Below are 22,063 nucleotides of genomic sequence, written 5' to 3' on the forward strand. Positions count from 1 at the left end.
GCCTGGTGACATGAAAATGAGACCAGAGTCCACAAACACACGCTTAGCATTGGTGGCTCAGTGGTAGAATTCTCGCCTGCCACAAACACACGCTTGGCAATGTTTGTAGCTTTATGATCCCTTGATCCCCGTGTTGGTCCCCATTGGGCCCCTTGCCCCAGGCAGACTCTGTCGGCCACACTATGTGTTCCCACTTACTTGACTTCCCAAGGTAACGCCAGGCAGAACCTCTCTCCCTCCTCGTTTCTTTCACACAAAGCTTCACCCACACTCTCCCAGCGTTTATCCTGCAAGCCCGTGGGCCTCAGCTGGAGGCATACATTGTCATCACCGGGGGCGTGAGCCGCGGTCCCACCTGCACAGGGGCTGCTTTCATTGATCTGCGGTGTCACCTGGGCACCAGGATGTATGTAAGCTGCTCCGGAGCTCTAACACTCAGTGAAGACTGAGAACTACCGGTTTCCTACCTGCGGGACAGAACTCACCCCAGTCCCACTCTATCTGGCTCAGGTGGAACAGTTTGCCGCCAAAACGTAAAGAATTTTAACTAGCCTGATAATGGCAGAACTGAAATTCAGTTCCAAGTTTCCTGACTCCCAGTCGCACTATTTTGCTTTTACAGCCGAGATACTTACACTTAAAGTTCTCTTATCAATTTGAGAGGCAAATGTGACCGGGAAGACAGAGAAGCCTCCAAAAATACCTAAAGAGGTTCTCCTCTGGAATTACGATGTCAAGTCCTTTTTGTTTCAAGGACCGTTTGAAATCATTCACTGTGATTTTCTTTTTTTCTTTTTTTTTTTTTAATTTTAATTCAGTTAGCCAGATCATTAGTTTCAGAGGTAGTATTCAAGAATTCTTCACTGTGATTTTCATTCACAGTCATTACAGATCATTCCATTTGTGTCATTCACTGTGATTTTCAAGATACTTTCGCCCGCTCTCAATGAGGCAATGCGTGACACCTTAGCCTAGGTCCCACCCCTCTGATTTCTGGTTATGAATTTCCAGTTCCTGGGGAAGAGGCTTACATTTGAGGCAGAAGCAGCTAAAGGGGTTTGGAAGGTGTTCGCTCCTCTTGACCTTTTTTAAAGTCAATCCAGCAGAATAAATGATTGCGTAAAAGGTTTGAGGGTGGGGAAACAGGGAAAAGGGCATTCTTTTAGGATGACGTTGCCCAAAGCATCCGTGCTACTCTGTAATGCAGAAAGAAAAAAGAGGCCTCAGATCTCTGCTGCTTTTTGCCTACATTTCACTATAAAAAATAGGTATGTCTGAGACACAGACATGCTCACGGTTGGCTGTGTTAGTCTCACGGAAGTAACAGGAGACCTGGTTACATTAAACGGCATTAGTTTCACCATTAATGCAGACGTTATGTTTTCATTACAATAATAGTAATACAGTCTTATTTTTAAAGTAATTCAGTGCACCCACATGCTTGCTTCCATGACCAGGTACTCTTCGGTTTGAAAATAGGGAGCAGCAGGAAGAATTGGAAGCACCGGGGAGAACCAGATAGGCAGGAATGTAGTTTATAAGAAAGATTGACTCCGGGGCGCCTGGGTCACGCAGTGGGTTAGAGCCTCTGCTTTCGGCTCGGGTCATGATCCCGGGGTCCTGGGATCGAGCACCGCATCGGGCTCTCTGCTCAACAGGGAGCCTGCTTCTCTGCCTACCTCTCTGCCTACTTGTGATCTCTCTCTCTGTCAAATAAATAAATTAAAAGAAAAAAAGATTGAATCCAAGCAGCAGGAGCCGTGCCCTCCCTGCAAGGGAAGCAGCCCTTGTGGCAGCAGGACTGCCCTGGTGATGATGAGGATGGGGACGATGGCCGTGACATTGATAGTGCCAAGCCGTTATTGAATCCTTCACAGTTGTCAAGCTGCTTCACGCGTGTTATTTCATCCCTGCAGCAAACTTGCTGTGACTTTCCAGATAAGGAGACTAAGACCAAGAGGCCGTTAGAGCGGCTTGCCCCAAACCACAGGGGTCGGGAAGGGGCTTCTGACTTACAGAACAGAAATGTGAATATTGCCTTCCTGTTCGGAGGCTTCTCATCAGTTCTTTTACTTGGGAATGTGTCACCATGTCCCTGAGGCCAAGTTGACGGAGCTGAGGTTGCCTTCTCTTGAACCTCCGCAGTGGTGTTATTTTGCCATTATTTTTTAGTTACCAGATTTTTATTTCTGTCATGGGAATATTCAAGAGGGCAAAGGCAAAGTATGTTTGTTCCAAGTCTCACATAGAGTTAGAACGTCAGCCGACAGGTTTGCCAGGAAGTCACTGTTGGACTAAAACTGGAACCATCAGTGTGCCAGGGGGGCACAGCCCATCAGAGGACTCCCGGAGGAGGAACAGGACTGCAGCATGGGGTGCCTGGGGGGCCCAGTTGGTTAAGCATCTGACTCTTGATCCCAGTTCAGGTCTTGACCTCATGGGTCTTGATCTCAGGGTCGTGAGTTCAAGCCTCACAAAAAATTAAAAATAAAATACCACTGCAGCAAGCCTGCAAAATGCAGTTACCGTGAGCATGCCGTCCCTTCCTAATTTCGCCTTGGATGGGGGCAGTATTCCATTTGGCGGGACAGTTGCCCTGTCTTATTTTCCCTCTGACAGTTTCTGGAGGGCAAAACCGCATGCTTTTTGGTTTTTTCCTCCCTTCCAACCAATCTTCCTAATCCCTGCACTTCCTAATATTTATATCACCACACCATTTATCAAACATGCCTTTGAAATTCACCTTAAACAGATTTTTCCCAGGGGGAGTGGGTGGTACTGATTTCTCCTGTATTAAACTGATAGGAAAGGGGGGAGAAGTTTCTTCGCTCTAATCTGTACCAGGCCCCACATGCCTAAGAATGGCCTTCCTTTAATCCCTACAACATTCTCATAACGATGCCTTCCCAACTCTATAGTGTCTTGATTGCCCATGGAAGACAGCTAAATGATGTTTTAAAAAAAGAGAGAAAAAAAAAGTAGTTTCTGGTATGAATCTTTGACCTAAGAAATGGGATGCTTTGGTTGATGGTCAGCCTTCCATGAAGAAAACCTTTGATAGATGACGTCCTTCAACCAGGGAACTCTCCCCCATGGCAGTGCTTTCTAGTGGACGCTCTTCATTGTAGAGATAGAAATTCTGCTAATAAGAAATTATTATAGGGGCTCCTGGGAGGCTCAGGGTTAAGTCTCTGCCTTCGGCTCAGGTCATGATCTCAGGGTCCTGGGATCAAGCCCCGCATCAGGCTCTCTGCTCAGTGGGGAGCCTGCTTCCCTCTCTCTCTCTGCCTGCCTCTCTGCCTACTTGTGATCTCTCTCTGTGTCAAATAAATAAATAAAATATTTTGTAAAAAAAGAAAGAAATTATTATATATCTTTCCAGATTATTGCCTAATCCGTATTTCTGCCAGGAAAGGAGCACGGGAAAATGTCCTTTGAGGAAGAAGTTCTTAGAGGTGGCATTTAAATCAAGGGTCAGCACGCTATCACCCATGGGGCAAATCTTGCCTACCATGTATTTTTATAAAGTTTTATTCGTACACAGCCACATCCATTTGTCTACAGATTTTCTTTGGCTGCCTTCACACAACAACAGCAGAGCTGAATCGTTGCAAAAGAGACGATCTGGCCCAAAATGTCTAAACTATTATCTCTCCGGCCCTTTAGAAAAGAAAATTTTCCAACCCCTGATCTAGACAATCCAGGATCTCACCAGGAAGTTTTCTCATCACTCGTTGAGGATCTTGACGCAAGTAAACCTGTAGGTTTCTTTCTATTGATATATCCAGAAAGGAATGATTTTCTGCGGAAAAGCAGAGCACACTGGGAGTGGCTGAGACCCGGACAGATACATCATCCATTGAAGTGCTCACTTGCGGGACAGAGAGATAGTAGTTCAGGAGTGGCAAGCCCAAAGCCGACAGGTGCCAGGCAGGTAACATAAATTACAGGAGGCCAGGTGGGGGCTGTGGTCTGGAGAGCATGCGCTCACCTTTGGGGCAGTTCCAGCTGGGGTGGCCTTGCAAGAATGTGGGCCCAGTATTACTAGAACCTCGGGATTTTCAGGACCTCCTGGAAATTTGTTTTTGTGAAGTCCACTAATACTTAAATGGTGACAGCTGGTTAAAATTTAAAATAAAATAGGAGGAAAACCAATATAACACTGTACATTAACTACACTAAAATTAAAGTAAAATAAAAATAAAATCGGGCATCTGCACAAAAGCCAGCACATTAATTTCTCATTACCAACATTTAGAAGCAACTCAGGGTGTCCCTCAGTGGGTGGATGGATAAACCACAGTCCACCCCGTACCCCGGAACATTTTTCAGCACTAAAAACAAATGAGTGATTAAGCCGCAAAAAGACATGGAGGAAACTTCGATGTATTTTCTAAGTGAAAGAAGCCAGTCTGAGAAGGTTACGTATTGTATGATTCCAATGATATGGCATTCTGGAAAAGATAAAACTATGGAGACAGTAGAAAGATCCGTGGTTGCTGGGGCTGGCTCAGGGGGTAAGCCATTGCCTTCAGCTCAGGTCATGATCCCAGGGTCCTGGGATCGAGCCCCACATCGGGCTCTCTGCTCAGCGGGGAGCCTGCTTCCCCCCACCTCTCTGCCTGCCTCTCAGCCTACTTAGGATCTCTGTCTGTCAATAAATAAAGTCTTTAAAAAGATAATAATAATGATGGTGGATAACCTGTCTATGCGTGTGTCAAAACACATAGAGTGTACAACACCGGAGTGAACCCTAAGGTAAACTATGGAGTCTGGGTGGCAACAATGTGGCAAACATGGGATTACTGATTGTTACAGATGTGGCACCTTAACCACTTTGCCCATGAATGGAAGAGGAATGGGTGTCCCAGGAGAGAACCGAAGTATCATTACCAGAATGCAGGCAAGGAGGCAAAAGCAACAGACTTCCATGATACCCAGTTACCCAAGTTATCGAGGGCTTTTTCAGTTCCCTCTTCTCTGCCCCCATCCTGTGTCAGATAAGAAGATTCCAAAACACCAGGCAAGTCATTACAAAGATGCTCTCGTTTATAGTGAAGTACAAACAACTGAGATTCTCCATAAATATTGAAGACTGTTGATGGTAGACAGCTCTGTCTTAGTGGGAGTTTCCACACGAACAGATCAAAATGAGAGCAAAGTTCTAGAACTCGTGACAGTCATTAAATGCTTCACGTTTTAGGTAGGATGTAAGTGGAACAATTCTTTGGGCTGAAATCAAGTTTAGCATCTTACATTAAGAAGATTAATTAGCTAATGTTTATAAAGTACTGTGCAGATATGCCCTTTTAAAATGCTAAGTATTCTAAAAGCTACATTGTAGCATTTTACTAAATGTAAAAGATCTAACATTCATCATTTTTTTTTTTTTGGTACAGGTTGGCAAAGATTCTTTTGGCAATGATTATATAGAAAACTTAAAACAGAACGATATTACTACAGGTAAAATTGCATCTTTTTTAAAGTTACTTTTTATGACTTTCCCCTGGGATCTGGCTACAAGTAGAGTTGAATATAGAATAGAATTATTAGATCCTCCTCTGGTGGCCAGAGAATTTTTATGCGCAGACTTGTCTTGTCTTACTTAAATGTCGTTTGGTTAATTCTTTCATGTATATTCCTCCAGATGGGAATAAAATGATAAGAGGTTACAAACCTTCATCTTGTAGAAATGTTTCCAAAAGCAGGTGACAAGAGAAAACAGGTGCTGCGTTCACAAAAGATATTTTAAGAAAAGTCCTTGAATGTCACGGCTGGAAATGATCTTTGAAACCACTGAAGCTGATGCCATCATTGCACAAAAGAGAAACTGAAGGCCAGATTGGTTCTCAACGTGTCCAAGAGCACACAGCCAGTTGGAGCCAGAGGCAGGAGTAGAATGCAGGTCTTTGGCTCCATTTCAAGGCTATTTCGCTGCTGCGAAAGGCCGCCTGATCAACATTGCCATTTACACTCCAGACCATGATTCTTGATGAGATGCAAAGCTTATGAAGAAATGCAACTGAGTTCATTGTATAGGTTTGACCTTTAATCTCTCAAGTCTATCATTTCTTTCACTGAAGAAAAGAAATGTGATGGTCTAGAAAAATGCACATGTATCCTCTATGAATAATGTGGATGAATTGGAAGGGGGGTTGTTCGTACTGTAGAGCAAAGGTGCAACTAAGCGTAAAGGCTTCGGTCTTCCTCACTGTATAGGTGATGGGTATAAATTAGCGCTAATTGCTTATTTCTTTTATCATTCCAGATGGTTAAAGGTTAAAAAGTTTTTCCAAAGATGAGTGGTGCATTGAAATCGCTAAAAGAGATTATCCATGCCAGGCTGTGTGTACATGATTGTAATTTCTTTTTTCTTTTAGAATTTGCATATCAGACTCAAGATGCTGCTACAGGAACTGCGTCTATAATTGTCAATAACGAAGGTACGTGTTTCGCATATTGAAGTGTCATTTCGTGAAGCAGTTCGTGTCCAGAACTAGGGCAGGAGCATCGATTTTTACCGTAATCCTATGGGTCTCTTACCATACCCACCGCCCCAAGGCCTCAAGTGTGGTCCTTCCCATCTAACTATGCATATTTCCCTTTATTTGTACTTCCCAACTTGATCATTTAAATATAAAATTGGCCATCCAATACACGGAAAGTGTTACAGTTGCCTCCGAATAATATTTATATGGTGAAACGTCCCATTATCCTTCTTGTGAATACAGCATTGGTATTTGTCTCTAAAAGCAGTTAAGTATTCATCTGTCATTTCACTTATACTAGGTAAATAAATGTAAGTAGATAGGTGCACAAGGAAGTTAATGAATCATATTTATAGAATATTTACTGAGCAAATGGCAGCAACTAATTACTTCTAAGTTAGCATTAGTGTTCAATTTTGTCTGCTCTTTAAACGGCAATCAACCCTCAAAAGTCTATATATACAGCTATGTCTGTCTGTCACAGGGCCTTGCGACAGTTAAAACATTCATCTTGAAAAACAGTAACTTCCCTTTACCCTCCAGTAAACTTTTCATCATTTCTGCCAACTATTTTAAATATTTTTAAAAAAATTTTTAAACCTGTGTGAAATTCTTTAATTCAGAATTAAGGACCAAGCATTTCATGGGGCACTTCAGACAGAACCTGGGGCATCGTGGGCAGTCAGCATGCATTTTGTGGAATTATGATTTGTCAGAATATGTCTTTGATTTGTAATATAGTTTCATACAATCGTTTCTCACAGAAGATACAGTATTTTTAGCTCTACTCTCGCGATCCCAAAGTGGCAATAACAACAATTAAAAAAATGTATTCCACTTAAAGCAGATTAAATTTTTCACTCTAACAATAGACCGTCTGTGTTCATTACTTAAAGCTACATTTTAAGTAATCATTGCCGCCAACAGCAGTTCATTCCCCGTCTTCAACCTTTTTTGTGTTCTCGGGGTATCTTTGAGTTCCATTTCATCCTTACCGATGTTGCAAGAAACTACACTTTCCATGCAAAGATGTAGTTTAATGTTGTGTATTGAGTGCCTGTTAGGCTAGAACTTGTCTGATTTATTTATCGTATATGGTAATATCCTTGAGACTATAGATTGTCCTAGAAGAGCTAACACAAATACCCAGAGAGGGGACCATCAGCTCCCTTAAGTGAAGGAATGAGCAGCAAGGTAAAGTAAGGAGTTCAGTTTTGACAAGTTAAATTGATGGCATGAATGGTCTTGCCATCTGGCCATGTCTATCGGACACTGTCTTCGGTTCAGCCGGGCCAGAAACATAGATCCAGGAATCAGCAACACAGAAACACCAGTTGACTCTAGCAGAGAGAATGAGGTCACTGAAGGAGAAAAGGAAAGAGAAGGCTGTCTTTCAGTGTGTGGGTACTTTGAATTTTTCCAGTACCAAGATTGGGTTTATGCTAAACCATCCCCACTTTATTAAGTCCTCCTTGTGGCCAAGAGACACATCTGTGGTAAGATGATAGGCTAGCATGTGTTCTGTGTTCAGAGGTAATTTTAGGACATGTCTATACAAGATCAGCACGAGCAGCCTGGAGCACAAAAAAGAAATGACTGCTACAACTCGTCCCTCTAGGTCAGAGCCGTCCAAAAGAAATATCATGCAAGCCACAGACATAATTTGAAATTTTCCATGAGCCGCATTTTAAAAAGTCAAAAGAAATAGGTAAAATTAATCTTAATATCCTCACTTAACCCGATATATCGAAAATATTCTTTTCAACATGTAATCAAAATATTCCTAAAAACGAGTGAGATATTTTGCCTTCCTTATTTTTCTTTCTTTCTTTTTTTTTGTACTCAGTCTTTAAAATCTTCTGTGTACTGGGGTTATACACAACTAATGAATCGTTGACCACCTCCTCGAAAACTAATGATGTACTGAATGTTGGCTAACTGAACATAATAAAAAAATTTTTTTTAAGATTTTATTTATTTATTTGACAGACAGAGATCACAAGTAGGCAGAGAGGCAGGCAGAGAGAGGAAGGGAAGCAGGCTCCTCGCTGAGCAGAGTCCAATGTGGGGCTTGATCCCAGGACCTGGGATCATGACCTGAGCTGAAGGCAGAGGCTTTAACCCACTGAGCCACCCAGGCGCCCCTTCTGCCTCTGTTTGATCTGATGCAGCCTAAATCAAATATCCCTCTCTCGACCTTAGGTGATCTGGCACAATTCCCATCTGTTACATATTACAAAACATGTTTTGATTTTCAGAATATCCTAGGTGCACACGCGAACTGACTGCGTACCACAGAGCCTTGGTTTTCAGTGTTGGGCAAGTTTACTCCTGTTCATACACATCATTATGACATCTGTCATTTCGGATTTGGAATCTTTACCACATGCTTTGTACCCGTCATTTTTAACTGTTAGGTATCACCTTCCAGCTAGTTTTCTTTGTATACAAGAATATTGATAGGGGAATTTTTTTTTATTTTACTCAAAATGATGACAATAATATTAATCTTACAGAGCAGGGATCCACAAAGATACAACAGAAAACTAGAATTTCACCTGAATCACCTCGAAATGTCAAAATTAATACTTATAACACATTTAGTATAATGACCTTGTAAGGGTGATTGTAACATTGCAGAATATCATCGCTTGGTTTTTAATATAAATATGTGGAAATTCTTTATAGGCCAGAACATCATTGTTATAGTGGCTGGAGCCAATTTACTTTTGAATACCGAAGACCTGAAGAAAGCAGCCAGGAGCATTAGCAGAGCCAAAGTAATGATCTGCCAGTTAGAAATAACTCCAGAAACGTCTTTGGAAGCCCTGATGATGGCCCACAGCAATGGAGGTGATTTTCCGTATTTGTTATTCTTCCTGGAAAAGCTTTTGTCGCTGTTTTAGGGAAAGGTAGTCTCTCAAGCAAAGCAATCCTTTCCCTGGAGTGAAATATGCTTTCTTCCACCCGTCAGAGTCACAGTCTTCTCATAGTTCTTGATAGTGTTAGAAGGGCTTACAGATAGGGTAAAAAAGTAACCTGAGTAGCACTACTGATATCCCACGATATAAATCCTCAGTCTAGTTAGAAATAATACAAGTAGCGACTAGAACCTCAGAAGCAGCCCAGGGCCCAACAGCAGAATGATGGCTTTTCCAAGAAGCAGAGGCTAAGGTGCACGTCATGTATCGTGACCAGACAGGTGGGTGTATTTTGACAAATGTCTCTAGGAATTGAAGCTTAGCTCTTTCTCCATTTTCTAAAACTCCATCTCTGCTCTATAAACCACGAAAGATTATTTATATGTAGTATTTTCTATGTTGTCAGTGGCCTTTAAGCAGGGAGTTGGTTTTGTTTGACCTTCAATTTTGGAAATTTTCAAACATACAAAGGCGGTCAGAATTGCACAGTGAAACCCTTCACCCAGCATCAACAATTAACCAGCACGTGGCTAAAGTTGATTCATCTGTCCTCCCACTTACTGCCCCCCTTTCTCCCCCTGCAAATCACAAACTCTTTAAAAAATCCAAATAGTTTCTTTGTGTTTGTTTCTTGCTCACCATTGACTCGTGGGCAAAGCATCTTCTGAGTTAGAATCCCATTTCCGTTCCTTTTTAGCTTTGTGGTCTCTCCAGAATTATCCGACGTTTCTGAGCCTTGTTTGTGAAATGCTTATAGAAGAAATACTCCCCTGCAGAATTGTTCTTCTAAGAAGGAAACAAAATAAAATAAAACATGATGCTGAGCATGACATAATAAAATAAAATCTCAATAAATCCCAAATAGCTTCTCCTTTTCACTTCTCTCTTTAAATTTAAAAATTAGGGTAATATCCAGATCTCAACACCATTTGGTCAAAAAAAAAAAAAATCAAAATAGAAAGTCGTCACTCTAAAACAATGGCTTCCTTATGATATTGCAACTGTAGTTCTGTGACTTACGAGAACCTCTTTGACTTTTCCACATGAAACTTTCTCATCAAGATACAAAACTAAGAGAAGGGAAGAAAAAGAACAGTAAAAGTGTGTGTGTGTGTGTGTGTGTGTGTGTGTGTGTGTGTGTGTTTGTATAAGTCACTACTCCCAAAGTCGACAGCATTCTGCATAGCAATGAAAGGAAGTTACTTGAAATGATTTTGTAGAGAATCTTTAAATGTATGGCCAGATTTAACAAATTTTCCTCTTGGCAAAACAACGTGCTGTGGCAAAATTCTCACTGACATTTAATGTATTTTTAATGGACTTGAAGCTGTCAGAAAGAATTCGAAGCCAAAACCCATTTGGTTACATTTTCCCAGGGTGTCACAGAGAGAGCCTAATGCTTCTGGTAAGCGTTGCCTGCACTGCCTTCATGTGAATCAAGCAATGTGGATACAACACGCCACTTCATTCACACTCCTGTCTTGCTTTCTGTAGGTCAAGGCATATTCTCATCTAACTCCATTTCCTACTCTCGCTCGCTTCTCAGAGATCACTGTTGCCTCTGTCCTAGTCCAGTTCCTTGTTAGCTACCCAGCCTGTGGAGGAGAGAAAGGTACGGCCACCACGGTTGAGGATCTAACCTGCCACAGGTGACGCTGGAGTTATCCAGAGGGGCAGATGACCTCGGGCTGTCATTTGGGTGGGCAGCTGGAGGACCTGGGGCATCAGGAACCGGCAGGGGTATGGGGCGCCTGGATGGCCCAGGTCTGGATCTCAGGGTCGTGAATTCAAGCCCTGCATTTAAAGTGGGGGGCGGGGTGCAGGTAGGGAGGGAACGGGCAGGGGTAGTGATGGTAAGCCAAAGAGCACTAGCTGACTTCACGTTTTTACTAAGAGCCAGCATGTCTGAGTATGAATTCCATGCACTCTCATATGTACTTAACCCTCAGAAAAACCTCATGACAAAGATACGGCAGGCATTATTCTCCCGAACGGAAGGCAGGAAGATAGACTTGGAGAGTAAGTAATTAGCTCAACCAGGGTCAGTGTAGAAACCCAGATTTCAGAGGCCAAGACCCAACTTCTGTGTTCTAGAACGCACTTTAAATAAACAAAGTGCCCCATCCCATTGACTCCAAGGAGCTGAGCCTTCATGGAGAAAAATAAAATCCACGAACTGTAACCTTGTTCAACATGTGGCCTCAGCTTTGAGTGTTTTCGATACTCTCGAGTGCTTCCTACGATGTGTCCCTTACCCGCTCCCATAAAACACTCGCACGCATGCGCACACACACAAACATACTCTGCTGACTAGAACTCAGCTGGTCCTCCCTTGGTAGTAACCGGCCAGAAGCAGCTTAGATTCTATACCATGAGAGAGAGAGAGAGAGAGAGAGAGAGAGAGAGAGAGTGTGTGTGTGTGTGTGTGTGTGTGTGTGTGAATTTACCGTGTTTTCATTCTCACGTCAGAAAAGAGTGATACCGTGAAGGGAGCACTGTTTTGAGAGTCATGAAGTTTGGCTTTGAATCCAGAATCCATCCCTTAGTAAATGGGGGACCACACGCAAGTCAGTGAGTTCTTCACTCTGGGCCTCTGTGAAACAGAACAGGTCTGCGAGCTCTCCCAGCTGCTTCCTGTCAGGATGTATGCACGGACTGATCACAGAGCAGAGCCGGCAATGCTGAGAGATGTGTTGGGCACTGCGTGGCCTGTCCACTGCCCCGTGAGACTGCCTGTGTGCTAATCAGCAGTATTCCATCTAAGAGAAAAGTGGTAAAATCCTCCTCCTCCTCCTCTCCCTCTTCCTCCCACTCCTCCTCCTCCTTTCCCTTCCCCTCCACCACTGTGGGTCTGTTATCATAGCTCCCTTACCTGCTTACAAGTAATGAACTCTGAGTTAAACACATTGTATGACTGGATTATATGTAGTTGCTAAAATACAGAGGGAAGAGGAACCTCCCCCCCGCCCCGCTCCATCTTTGATCATATGGTTTCAGAACACTCTGTTGTCTTCACCTAAAGGAAAGCATTGGTTTTAAACGGACAGCCCTGCAACACCAGAGATGAACCAGTGGCCCTCGATGGCCCCCTCCTCTCTGGGTCATGATGCTTCGAGGCAGGCCCCCAGCAGGGCTGCTGCTGCAGCTGCTTGTGATGAAATTATGCATGTCGGGTCTGGTCTTTCTATCCATTTCAAAGCAAATGGAACATTACAGGAACAATTATAAATAATTGAGATTGTAAGATCGCCAAGATTAAATTCTGGGTAGGACACAAAATATCTTTTAATGACACTGTAGTCCTTTCCTCTTTGGCAAAACCAAACTTCTTGGCTGGACACCTTGACTTTCATGGTCACGTTGTCTAGCACATAGCCCAAGCTTTGAGTGTTTCTGCTGCTCCTCAACTCACAGAAAACAACCCCTTGAGGGAGACTGCCAAGGTGGCATTTTGGTTATCCCAACCTTCCTTACTTAGGATGACCTTCTTCCTGTTTCTCTGAGCTAGTTATTAAGAGCCTTCTTAACTGTCCTGCTCCTGCCCTCCATGATGACACCATTATGAGCTTCCACCTCATTTTCCTGCCTCGAAACCTGCGCAGCTGCCCTCATAGGCCTCCCCAGATCCTCACTGACAGCGTGCCATTGAGACAACCAGGAGTTTAGTCCATCTGATGTTGTCATGAACAATGATTACGTCGGGTGCTATCCGTCACTCTGCAGCTCCAAGTTACTCCATGGTATAGCTTGTGTCTCTTATTTTTACATGATTCCAGAATGATACCATTTTTCCCACTGTATCTATCACAAATGTGCATTTTTCTTTTTTTTAAGATTTTATTTATTTATTTGAGAGAGAGAGAGAGAGAGAGCCAGGGGAGGGGTAGAGGGAGAAAATCCCATGCAGACTGTGCTGAACAAGGAGCCTGTCATGGGGCTTGATCTCATGACTCTGAGATCATGACCTGAGCTGAAATCAAGAGTGGGACACTTAACTGACTAAGCCACCCAGGCACCCCGATCATACTTCCAATGCATTCTTCTTTGATTAGCAACATCTACTCATTCTTCGCATTTTTTTTCACCAGGGTAAAGTGTTTATACTTATTTATGGTAGCAGGAGCTGAAGAAGAGTCATTTCTTTATGGCATTTTCATTTTCCCCCTAAATTTAGTTACTAGTCACTCTAAGCCTGTTACTGTCCAGCATTGGTCAGAATGCTTTCCTTCAACAAAATACACACAAAGATTTGGTTGTTTTTTATATAATGTTTATGGTCAAATTAAATTGTAGGATTTCTTATTCCAGCAACCCTTCTTATTGCTTAAAATTCAGTGTAACTGTTTCTTTAAAATGTGTTTTTTTTAAAGATTTTATTTATTTATTTATTTGACAGAGAGATCACAAGTAGGCAGAGAGGCAGACAGGGGGAAGCAGGCTCCCCGCTGAGCAGAGAGCCCGATGCGGGGCTCGATCCCAGGACCCTGAGATCATGACCTGAGCCAAAGGCAGAGGCTTAACCCACTGAGCCCACCCAGGTGCCCTAAAATGTGCTTTTATTGAGGAAAATTTCAAATATATATGGACATACAGAGAACAATATGGTAAGCCCATATATACCATCATCTAGCCTCAACAATTCTCAACATGTGCCCAATCCGGTAGCATTTACACCCCAACGCACTATTCCCCACCCCCCCACCACTGCAACCTTGGGTTATATTTGGAAGCACCAGCCAGACGTTATATCATGTCATTCACAGTGCGCTTGGGTTTTGATGTAAGATACTGTATGTGTTTTATGAATGCTGTCTTTGCCCGCTGTATACCAGGGAATCTCTGGGCAGACTGATTCCCACCACCCTTTGGAACTAATCCCTTATTAGTTTAGGGAGTAACCTCTCACACTTTTTTCTCTTCTATGCAAGTGTATAAGTACAAATACACATATAATTATGCTTTGTTTCATTAGAAAAAAGAGGGGGTCATGCTGTAGATTTTATTACAAAACTTCCTTTTTTCACTTACAAATTATAGAAATCTTTCTGTAACAAAACAGAGATCTGCTTCATTCTTTCTAACCACAGCAGATTATTCCATTAGAGGTTTGTTTTTTTTTGTTTTGTTTTGTTTTTTCCCTAACCAGTCCTGTCTGTTGGAAGCTTAGGTTTCTTTTTGTTTTTTGTTTTTTGTTTTTCTTCTGTTAAAAACAGAGCTGAATATCACTGGACCTCATCTTTGCATGCCTGTGTATGTCTGTAGGGTAGGTTTGGAAAAGAAATTGCTGGATCAGGGATCTTTTGAGATAAAATGGAACTTTTCTAAGAATGGATCAATGCTGGGGCGCCTGGGTGGCTCAGTCGGTTTAGTGGCTGCCTTTGGCTCAGGTCATGATCCCAGGGTCTTGGATCAAGCTCCACATCCAGCTCTCTGCTCAGCAGGGATCCCCTCCAACCCTGGCTCATGCTCGCTCGCTCTCTCTCTCTCTCTCTCTCTCTCAAATAAATAAATAAAATCTTAAAAAAAATAATAATAATGGCTTAATGCTGTTTTCCCATACTGGTAGCTTGCTCTACCCTGTGCCCAAATGCCTTTCCATACAGATTTGGAGATCACAATACATGACAGTGCTTTTTCAGTTCACCATTTGAAGAAAATAGGAAGCAGTGTATTTGTCCTGGAACCATAAAAAGTAAATGGGGGTGTTGCATTACTGGGCATTGAGGGCCTTTATGCAAAATTGACATCTCTAAGACCTTGCAGAAGTGGGAACACCCATGAGAGACTGTTGCCAGGCTACGAATTCCAACAGAAGACAAAAGAGATGGGTGGACAGGCGGGGGTGTCGGGCTATGTGTGAAGGACAATATAATAACAGTAATAATCCCTTACATTTGTACAACACTCTACAGTTTACACAGGGCTTTCATACCCGTTTTCTAATTTAAGCTACGCAGTAACCTGTACAAAAATATGAGCAGCCAAAAATATGCCGTAGAATCTCTGTGGGTGGACATTCTGGATTCTAAAATAATGCAGATGTGGGAATCGCGTTAGCTTGTAAACCACTGGACAAGATCCACTGACCAAACCAAAATGTGAAGGCCAAGGAAGGTGTGGAGGGAAACTACCCTCATCAGGCAGAAGTACTGGGCAGTTTCCATCAGCCGTACTGATGAGTGTCTCCCCAAGAACGTGGAAGAGGGGGGCACCTGGGTGCCTCAGTGGGTTAAGCCTCTGCCTTCAGCTCAGGTCATAATCTCAGGGTCCTGGGATCGAGTCCCACATCAGGCTCTCTGCTCCGCAGGGAGCCTACTTCATCCTCTCTCTCTCTCTCTCTCTGCTTGCCTCTCTGCCCACTTGTGATCCCTCTCTGTCAAATAAATAAAATCTTAAAAAAAAAAAAACAAGAACGAGAAAGAACGTGGAAAAGCCACTGGGGGAACTCATCCGTGCACATGTTCCCCAAGAGATTCTGATCACTGGGTTTGAGGTGGAGCCCAAAAGTCATGTACTCTAACAAGCCCCTTAGTGATGCTGGTGTGCAGCTCAGCTTGGGAGCCACTGTTCTAGAAGGGTCTCTGAGACCTGCAAATGAAAGATTTGACTCTATGGGTCAGTAGTAGGTTGGGGTCACTAAACACATAAGTCACTAAACACACATGGACCTGGGTAGAGGAAAAGAAGACCAACCAATCTAGTTGGGTTCCCTGGCGGATCAGCATTTTGACAAAGGGGGAGCTTCCTGTGTGTGGAATCTCTAAAGACTTTCAAAGAAATATGTATTTACAAAATTTCACCCCAAAGCCTGTTTCAAAATATTGTAAATCAGGATGGGGCTTGTGCTGCCATGAAGAGAGTCCTGGCCTAGGGAGATCGGTCGATCGAACACTGGGCTTAAAGCTGGAGGACCCCAGATGGGGGCCCAGCTTAACCATGTCCCAGCGTATGACCTTAGACCTCATCTCTCTGAAACTCACTTTTCTCCTCTGAAAAATGTAAAAGTTCTTCTGACACTGTAATGCTGTGACATTCTCATTTTCCCTGTGTCTGCTTTCCCCATCCATCTCCTTCTCTTATAGGATCCTAGTATGAGCTAGCTCTCAGCTTTGGATTGAATTTCTGCCCCTTTCTTGGGCTTTCCTTTATACTCCCAGATTGCCAAGAACGTAAGCTTCTGTGAAAAGTGTATGTTCAGAGCACCTGGCTGGTTCAGTTGGTGGACCATGCGACTCCAGATCTCAGGATTGTGGGTTTGGGTCACACCTTTTGTGTAGAGATGACTTAAAAATAAAATCTTTTTTAAAAAGTCTATGTTTGCATGAGTAATCATGATATATTTGGAAGTCATGCATAGGTGTTCAAAACCTACATATGTACATGAACTTCCTACATCCTGTTCTTACCAAGAAATTTTTTACTTCTTCATTATTTCTTTCCTAACATCGCTCTTTTTCTTTCCTGGAAAATGGATATATGAACAAAAACATTCACACCAGCCTGAATGTTCACATTCATACATGTCCTTTCACGCCACAGCATTTAAAATTTTCTTTAATGTTGTTGCCCTTTGCCATAACTTTGTGATCACCTTGCTTGTAATGCTGTCGCTTGCCCTTGAAGTTGAAATGTTGTAAAGTGAAAAATGGAGGAAATACAAAAAAAAAGGGGTTGGTACTAGGTCGCCGTGGAAATTGAGATTCCAGACTTTTCTAAGTTGATTGTTCATCTAATGGGGAAAATGGCTGCACAGGGGATTTCCCTTACTGACTGTAAGTGCACCATGTTAAAAATGATGACCACTGGGGTGCCTGGGTGGCTCAGTGGGTTAAAGCCTCTGCCTTCGGCTCAGGTCATGATCCCAGGGTCCTGGGATTGAGCCCCGCGTCAGGCTTTCTGCTCAGCAGGGAGACTGCTTCTTCCTCTCTCTCTGCCTGCCTCTCTGCCTACTTGTGATCTCTGTCAAATGAATAAATAAAATCTTTAAAAAAAAAATGATGACCACTGAACCCCCTTTCTGTTCCTCTACAGTGAAAACATTGTTCAACCCAGCTCCGGCGGTTGCTGACCTGGACCCTCGCTTCTACACCCTCTCAGATGTGTTCTGCTGCAACGAAACTGAGGTAAGGACGGAACATTTTGCTCAGTCCAGGAGAAGCCAAGGGCTTTCATGCAAATGGATAAAGCAAAGAGGCAAGGCTAACCACGTCAGTTTGATCACATGTAAATTCTTGGACCCAGTGAAAACAATTTTCACTACCTGGGATGTGGAAAAAGGAAATTAGTGACTCCTAGGGGGAAAACAAAAAGTATATCTGAGTCATCTCCATAATCTGTTACTTATTAAAAACCTCAGCTAATTCTAGTCCCCTCCCTGCCTTCACGCTTTTGGTGGTTTGTTTTCTTCTTTAATTCTGTATTCTATGGATTGATTAGCAGTAGAGTTGCTAGATTTAACAAATAAAAACACAGGTGCCCAGTTAAATGTGAATTTCAGATATACAACAAATAATATATTAAATGTACTTCTAGTATGAAATGACTTGTTATTTATCTGAAATTCAAATTCAGTGGGTCCAACAACCCTAAGTAATAGACAACCCCTGGAGCGTTTGCTGCCTTGGCCACGGGATGGACAGACAAAGTTGCTCCACTGATGCCACAGGAAAGACCTCGGGGGCCCCTCTGTAAGGAGAAAGCCCTCTCCGTCATAATGGTCATAATGGACATAGGTCATAATGGACAGAGCCGCATAAGATATCTGCCAACACATTCAGACTATGCCATTCATTCTGGAGCATTTTAGGAAGAAAATTTCAGTATCTCTCCCTTCCTTGGACAGACAGTTTTAGACCAGAGCTCACTTTCAACACTGGGAGGCAGGACATACGATACAATGCAACATGCAGAGAGTGAGAGTTAGTAGTGAAAGAACGATAATAGTAATTGTCATGTGGTTCAGAGGCTGAATGGATGTTTCCAGGATTTCCTGACCTGCCCTTTTGCTAATTGTATCTCTCAGGACATGAAGTAAACAAAAAAGAAGACTGCCACGAGGAAACTAAGTTTAACAAATCACAATAGGTTATGCAATATTTTGGAGCAACCATCATGGCCAGGCCTTGTGCTAGGAGATGGGGATTGTGGGAAATAGTTACCATTTCCCAGTAAGAAGTTCGACTACCCTCCATTGCCAACTGGCTTGGATTTGTCTGCTACATATTTGCAGAGCCTATATTTATTCTTCAAACACTCATCACTGTTCCAATTATTTATTACTTTGAAGTCACACAATATCCCTTCTGGTCCATTCTATTGATTGAGGGAGGAAAGTCTGCCCTCACGCCCCACCTCTCCATAGAAGATTGTCCTTGTCACGTGTGAAAAGAGCATATATGATGTGATATGTATCGATAGAGTTATCTTTGGAAATTACCATCTGTTATATTGTACTTGCATATAGTTGGCATCTAGTAAATGCTTTTTCAATGAGTGAACAAATGAACAAACTTTGGTCTTCAAGAAAATTGATCTCAAACACTCAATGGAAAAAAGAAAAACTTTAAAAGCTTAATGCTCTTATGGATGACTTCTAATCATGATAATAACATAAATTCATACTTTAAGTTACTCCATCTGGGGACATCTGGGTGGCTGAGTTGGTTAGGTATCTGATGCTTGATTTTGGCTCAGGTCATGTCAGGGTCCTGAGATCGAGCCCAGCATCAGGCTCTGTGCTAGGCATGGAGCCTGCTTAAGATTCTCTCTCCCTCTCCCTTTCCCCATCCCACTGCTCTCTTTCTCAAAAAAAAAAAAAAAAAGAAAGAAAGAAAGAAAGAAAAGAATGAAAAAAGAAAGAAAAAACTCTACTCCACACATGAACTGTTAACATATAAATATACAAGAGACAATGAAAAGATACAAGCTCAGAACCTGGATAACTCCACAGATCAGAAAGGGAAGAGAATCCTAGAGTGTTCAGCCCTGAGTGTGCTAGAAGCAGGTGTAGGTGGTAAGGACCTCCAGTGGGTCATGGGCACGAAAAATGTGCCCCAATGGGAGACTGGAGCAGTGCCCACCGCTGGGACCCGAGATGCTAGATCCCGGCTAAAGTAGAGGAATCTGCTAGACCTGCTACCTGGCACTATAGCATTGTGCAAAGCTACCAAGCTGAGGGGACAGGAGGACAGAGGTACTGCCTATGATCAGAAAGAAATTAAGCCAACTGCTAACTTGGTAACCGGGAATGTGACCAGATTGGCAACATCACTGAGAACAGCAGAACAAGAACTCCATATTGCCAACATAACACCTACCTGGCTCTGGTTTAGAGACCCTTGAGGGGCTGGTGGATGCAACTGTGAGCCCACTGGAAAGGCAGGGATAAGCCTAGTGGGAGCTGAAGTATGGGATTCCCCAACCCACAGACAGCAACATGAGCCTGCAGATGAAGAAACATAATGCTCAAGACTTATCCAACAATTCAAATACTGAAACAATGCCCAAAAAAGACTTTAAATACGACTGAGATTCTCATTCATTAAAAAAGGAAAAAGTTAAGTGTGAAAGAGACACAGGATCGAAGCAACGATATGTGAATCTGAAAAGCAGTTAGATTTGAAAATGAAAAAAACACCTTTGAAATTTTTCTATAAAACACTCATGAGGAAGATGAACATTAGACCGGAAGGAAGAATTGGTGAATTGAAAGAGAATTCATCAATTCACAAACAAGGGAAAAACTCAATTCACCAAGAAAGTATCACAGAAAGAATTTTTTTTAAATAATAAGGAGGAATTTGGAGAAATGAAATATTTCCAGAGCAGCTCTAACATACACCTAATTGGAGTGAAAGAAGAAGAGAAAGGAGGGAACTGGAGAGAAGCGATATTAGAGGAAATACTGCAAGGTGTTGTCTGGAGCTGAAGAAGGGCATGAGTCATCAGATGAAAAGTGTATTAAAAGTAACATGTGGGACGCCTGGGTGGCTCAGTCAGTTGGGCGCCTGACTCTTTTTTTTTTTTTTTTAAAGATTTCATTTATTTATTTGACAGACAGAGATCACAAGTAGACAGAGAGGCAGGCAGAGAGAGAGAGGGAAGCAGGCTCCCTGATGAGCAGAGAGCCCGATGCGGGACTCGATCCCAGGACCCTGAGATCATGACCTGAGCCGAAGGCAGCAGCTTAACCCACTGAGCCACCCAGGCGCCCGGGCGCCTGACTCTTGATTTGGGCTCAGGTCATGATCTCAGGATCGTGGGATTGAGCCCCATGTCAGGCTTCACACTCAGCACAGAATCTGCTTGTCCTTCTCCCTCTGCTCATGCTCTCTCTCACTCCCTCTCGCTCTCCCTCTCTCTCTCAAATAAATAAATAAATAAATAAAATCTTTAAAAAAAAAATCACCTGAGATAAATGGATATAACTCTATAGTAACATACATTTTAATGGAACTGCATAAAATGAAACAAAGACAAAAATATTGGGGCCCCTGGGTGGCTCAGTTGTGAAATGGCTGCCTTCGGCTCAGGTCATGATCCCGGGGTACTGGGATCGAGCCCCGCATCGGGCTCCTTGTTCACCAGGAGGCCTGCTTTTCCCTCTCCCACTCCCCCTGCTTGTGTTCCCTCTCTTGCTGTGTCTCTCTCTGTGTCAAATAAATAAATAAAATATTTTTTTTAAAAAAGGGACAAAAATATTTTTAAATGGCCAGAGGGGAAAAAAGACAGATTACATATAAGTACTAAGACTATCCAATACTTCATTGCTTGCAAAAGGGGAAAATGGAAAAATTGGTATCCATAAAAAGGATAATAGATTTTTTAACCTGTAGTATATTTCCAATATATTCATAGTGAGTGGTATACTGTCCAGTTCGACAGAATAGAGCCACAAATATCAACGCAAGTGAAATTATATGAAGGGAAGAAGCACTGTCAAATAATATATATGAAAAACATAATTTACCTTCTTTAAAGAGAAATATCTGAAGTAAATAAAGTAACACATGAAGATTTATTAAAAGTGAGTGGTAGGTTCATGGCTGTTTGTTGCATTATTTTTTATGTTCAGGATCCTTTCATCAAAGAATAGTTTTTTAACAGGTTTTTAGAAACCACAAGAATTCAGTGTTTCTGAAAATAGACCATCTAACCCCATAGATGTAAGTGATCGCAGTAATGAAGATGAGTGGAAAAACTTATGAAAAGAAAACAGAAGGGGTGCCTGGGCGGCTCGTTCAGCATCTGCCTTGACTCAGGGATCAAGCCCCATATTCGGTTCCTTGCTCGGCAGGAAACCTGCTTCTCCCTCTCCCACTCCCGCTGCCTGTGTTCCTGCTCTCGCTATCTCTTTCTCTGTCAAATAAATAAATACAATCTTAAAAAAAAAAGAGAGAGAGAGAGAAGAGAAAGTAGAGAAAACAGAAGGTGGCCTCAAGACATAGCCATCTCAGACAGAAAGGGTCTGCGGAAAAGCCGCTTCAGGAAGGACACATTGGTCAAGTGAATGAAACCTTTGCTGCTGGGGAAGACCAAAGCCCAGAACGAGCAGACACTGCGGGGTGATATATAGGCCCCAGGCAGGGTTAATCCGGACAGGTTCAGAGCAGGCACAGGAGAAACAGACCCTTTCTTAGGAAGAAATGGAATACA

General features: G+C 42.7%; 1 protein-coding gene across 3 annotated transcripts in view; it reads left to right on the forward strand.

The window, feature by feature from the left end:
• RBKS (ribokinase) overlaps positions 1-22,063 on the forward strand; it is an 83,411-nt gene that overhangs the window by 21,584 nt on the left and 39,764 nt on the right. For 2 of the 3 annotated variants that reach the window (XM_032845830.1, XM_032845828.1), the window contains exons 3-6: positions 5,400-5,463; positions 6,381-6,443; positions 9,177-9,341; positions 17,441-17,532. In XM_032845830.1, the coding sequence (XP_032701721.1) occupies positions 5,400-5,463; positions 6,381-6,443; positions 9,177-9,341; positions 17,441-17,532 (384 nt within the window). The remainder of the gene's footprint in view (positions 1-5,399; positions 5,464-6,380; positions 6,444-9,176; positions 9,342-17,440; positions 17,533-22,063) is intronic. The other variant, XM_032845829.1, reaches the window with a different exon arrangement.

This window comes from Lontra canadensis, unplaced genomic scaffold, assembly GCF_010015895.1.
Source record: "Lontra canadensis isolate GAN:19392208 unplaced genomic scaffold, GSC_riverotter_1.0 scaffold170, whole genome shotgun sequence".
Classification (NCBI taxonomy): Eukaryota; Metazoa; Chordata; class Mammalia; order Carnivora; family Mustelidae; genus Lontra; species Lontra canadensis.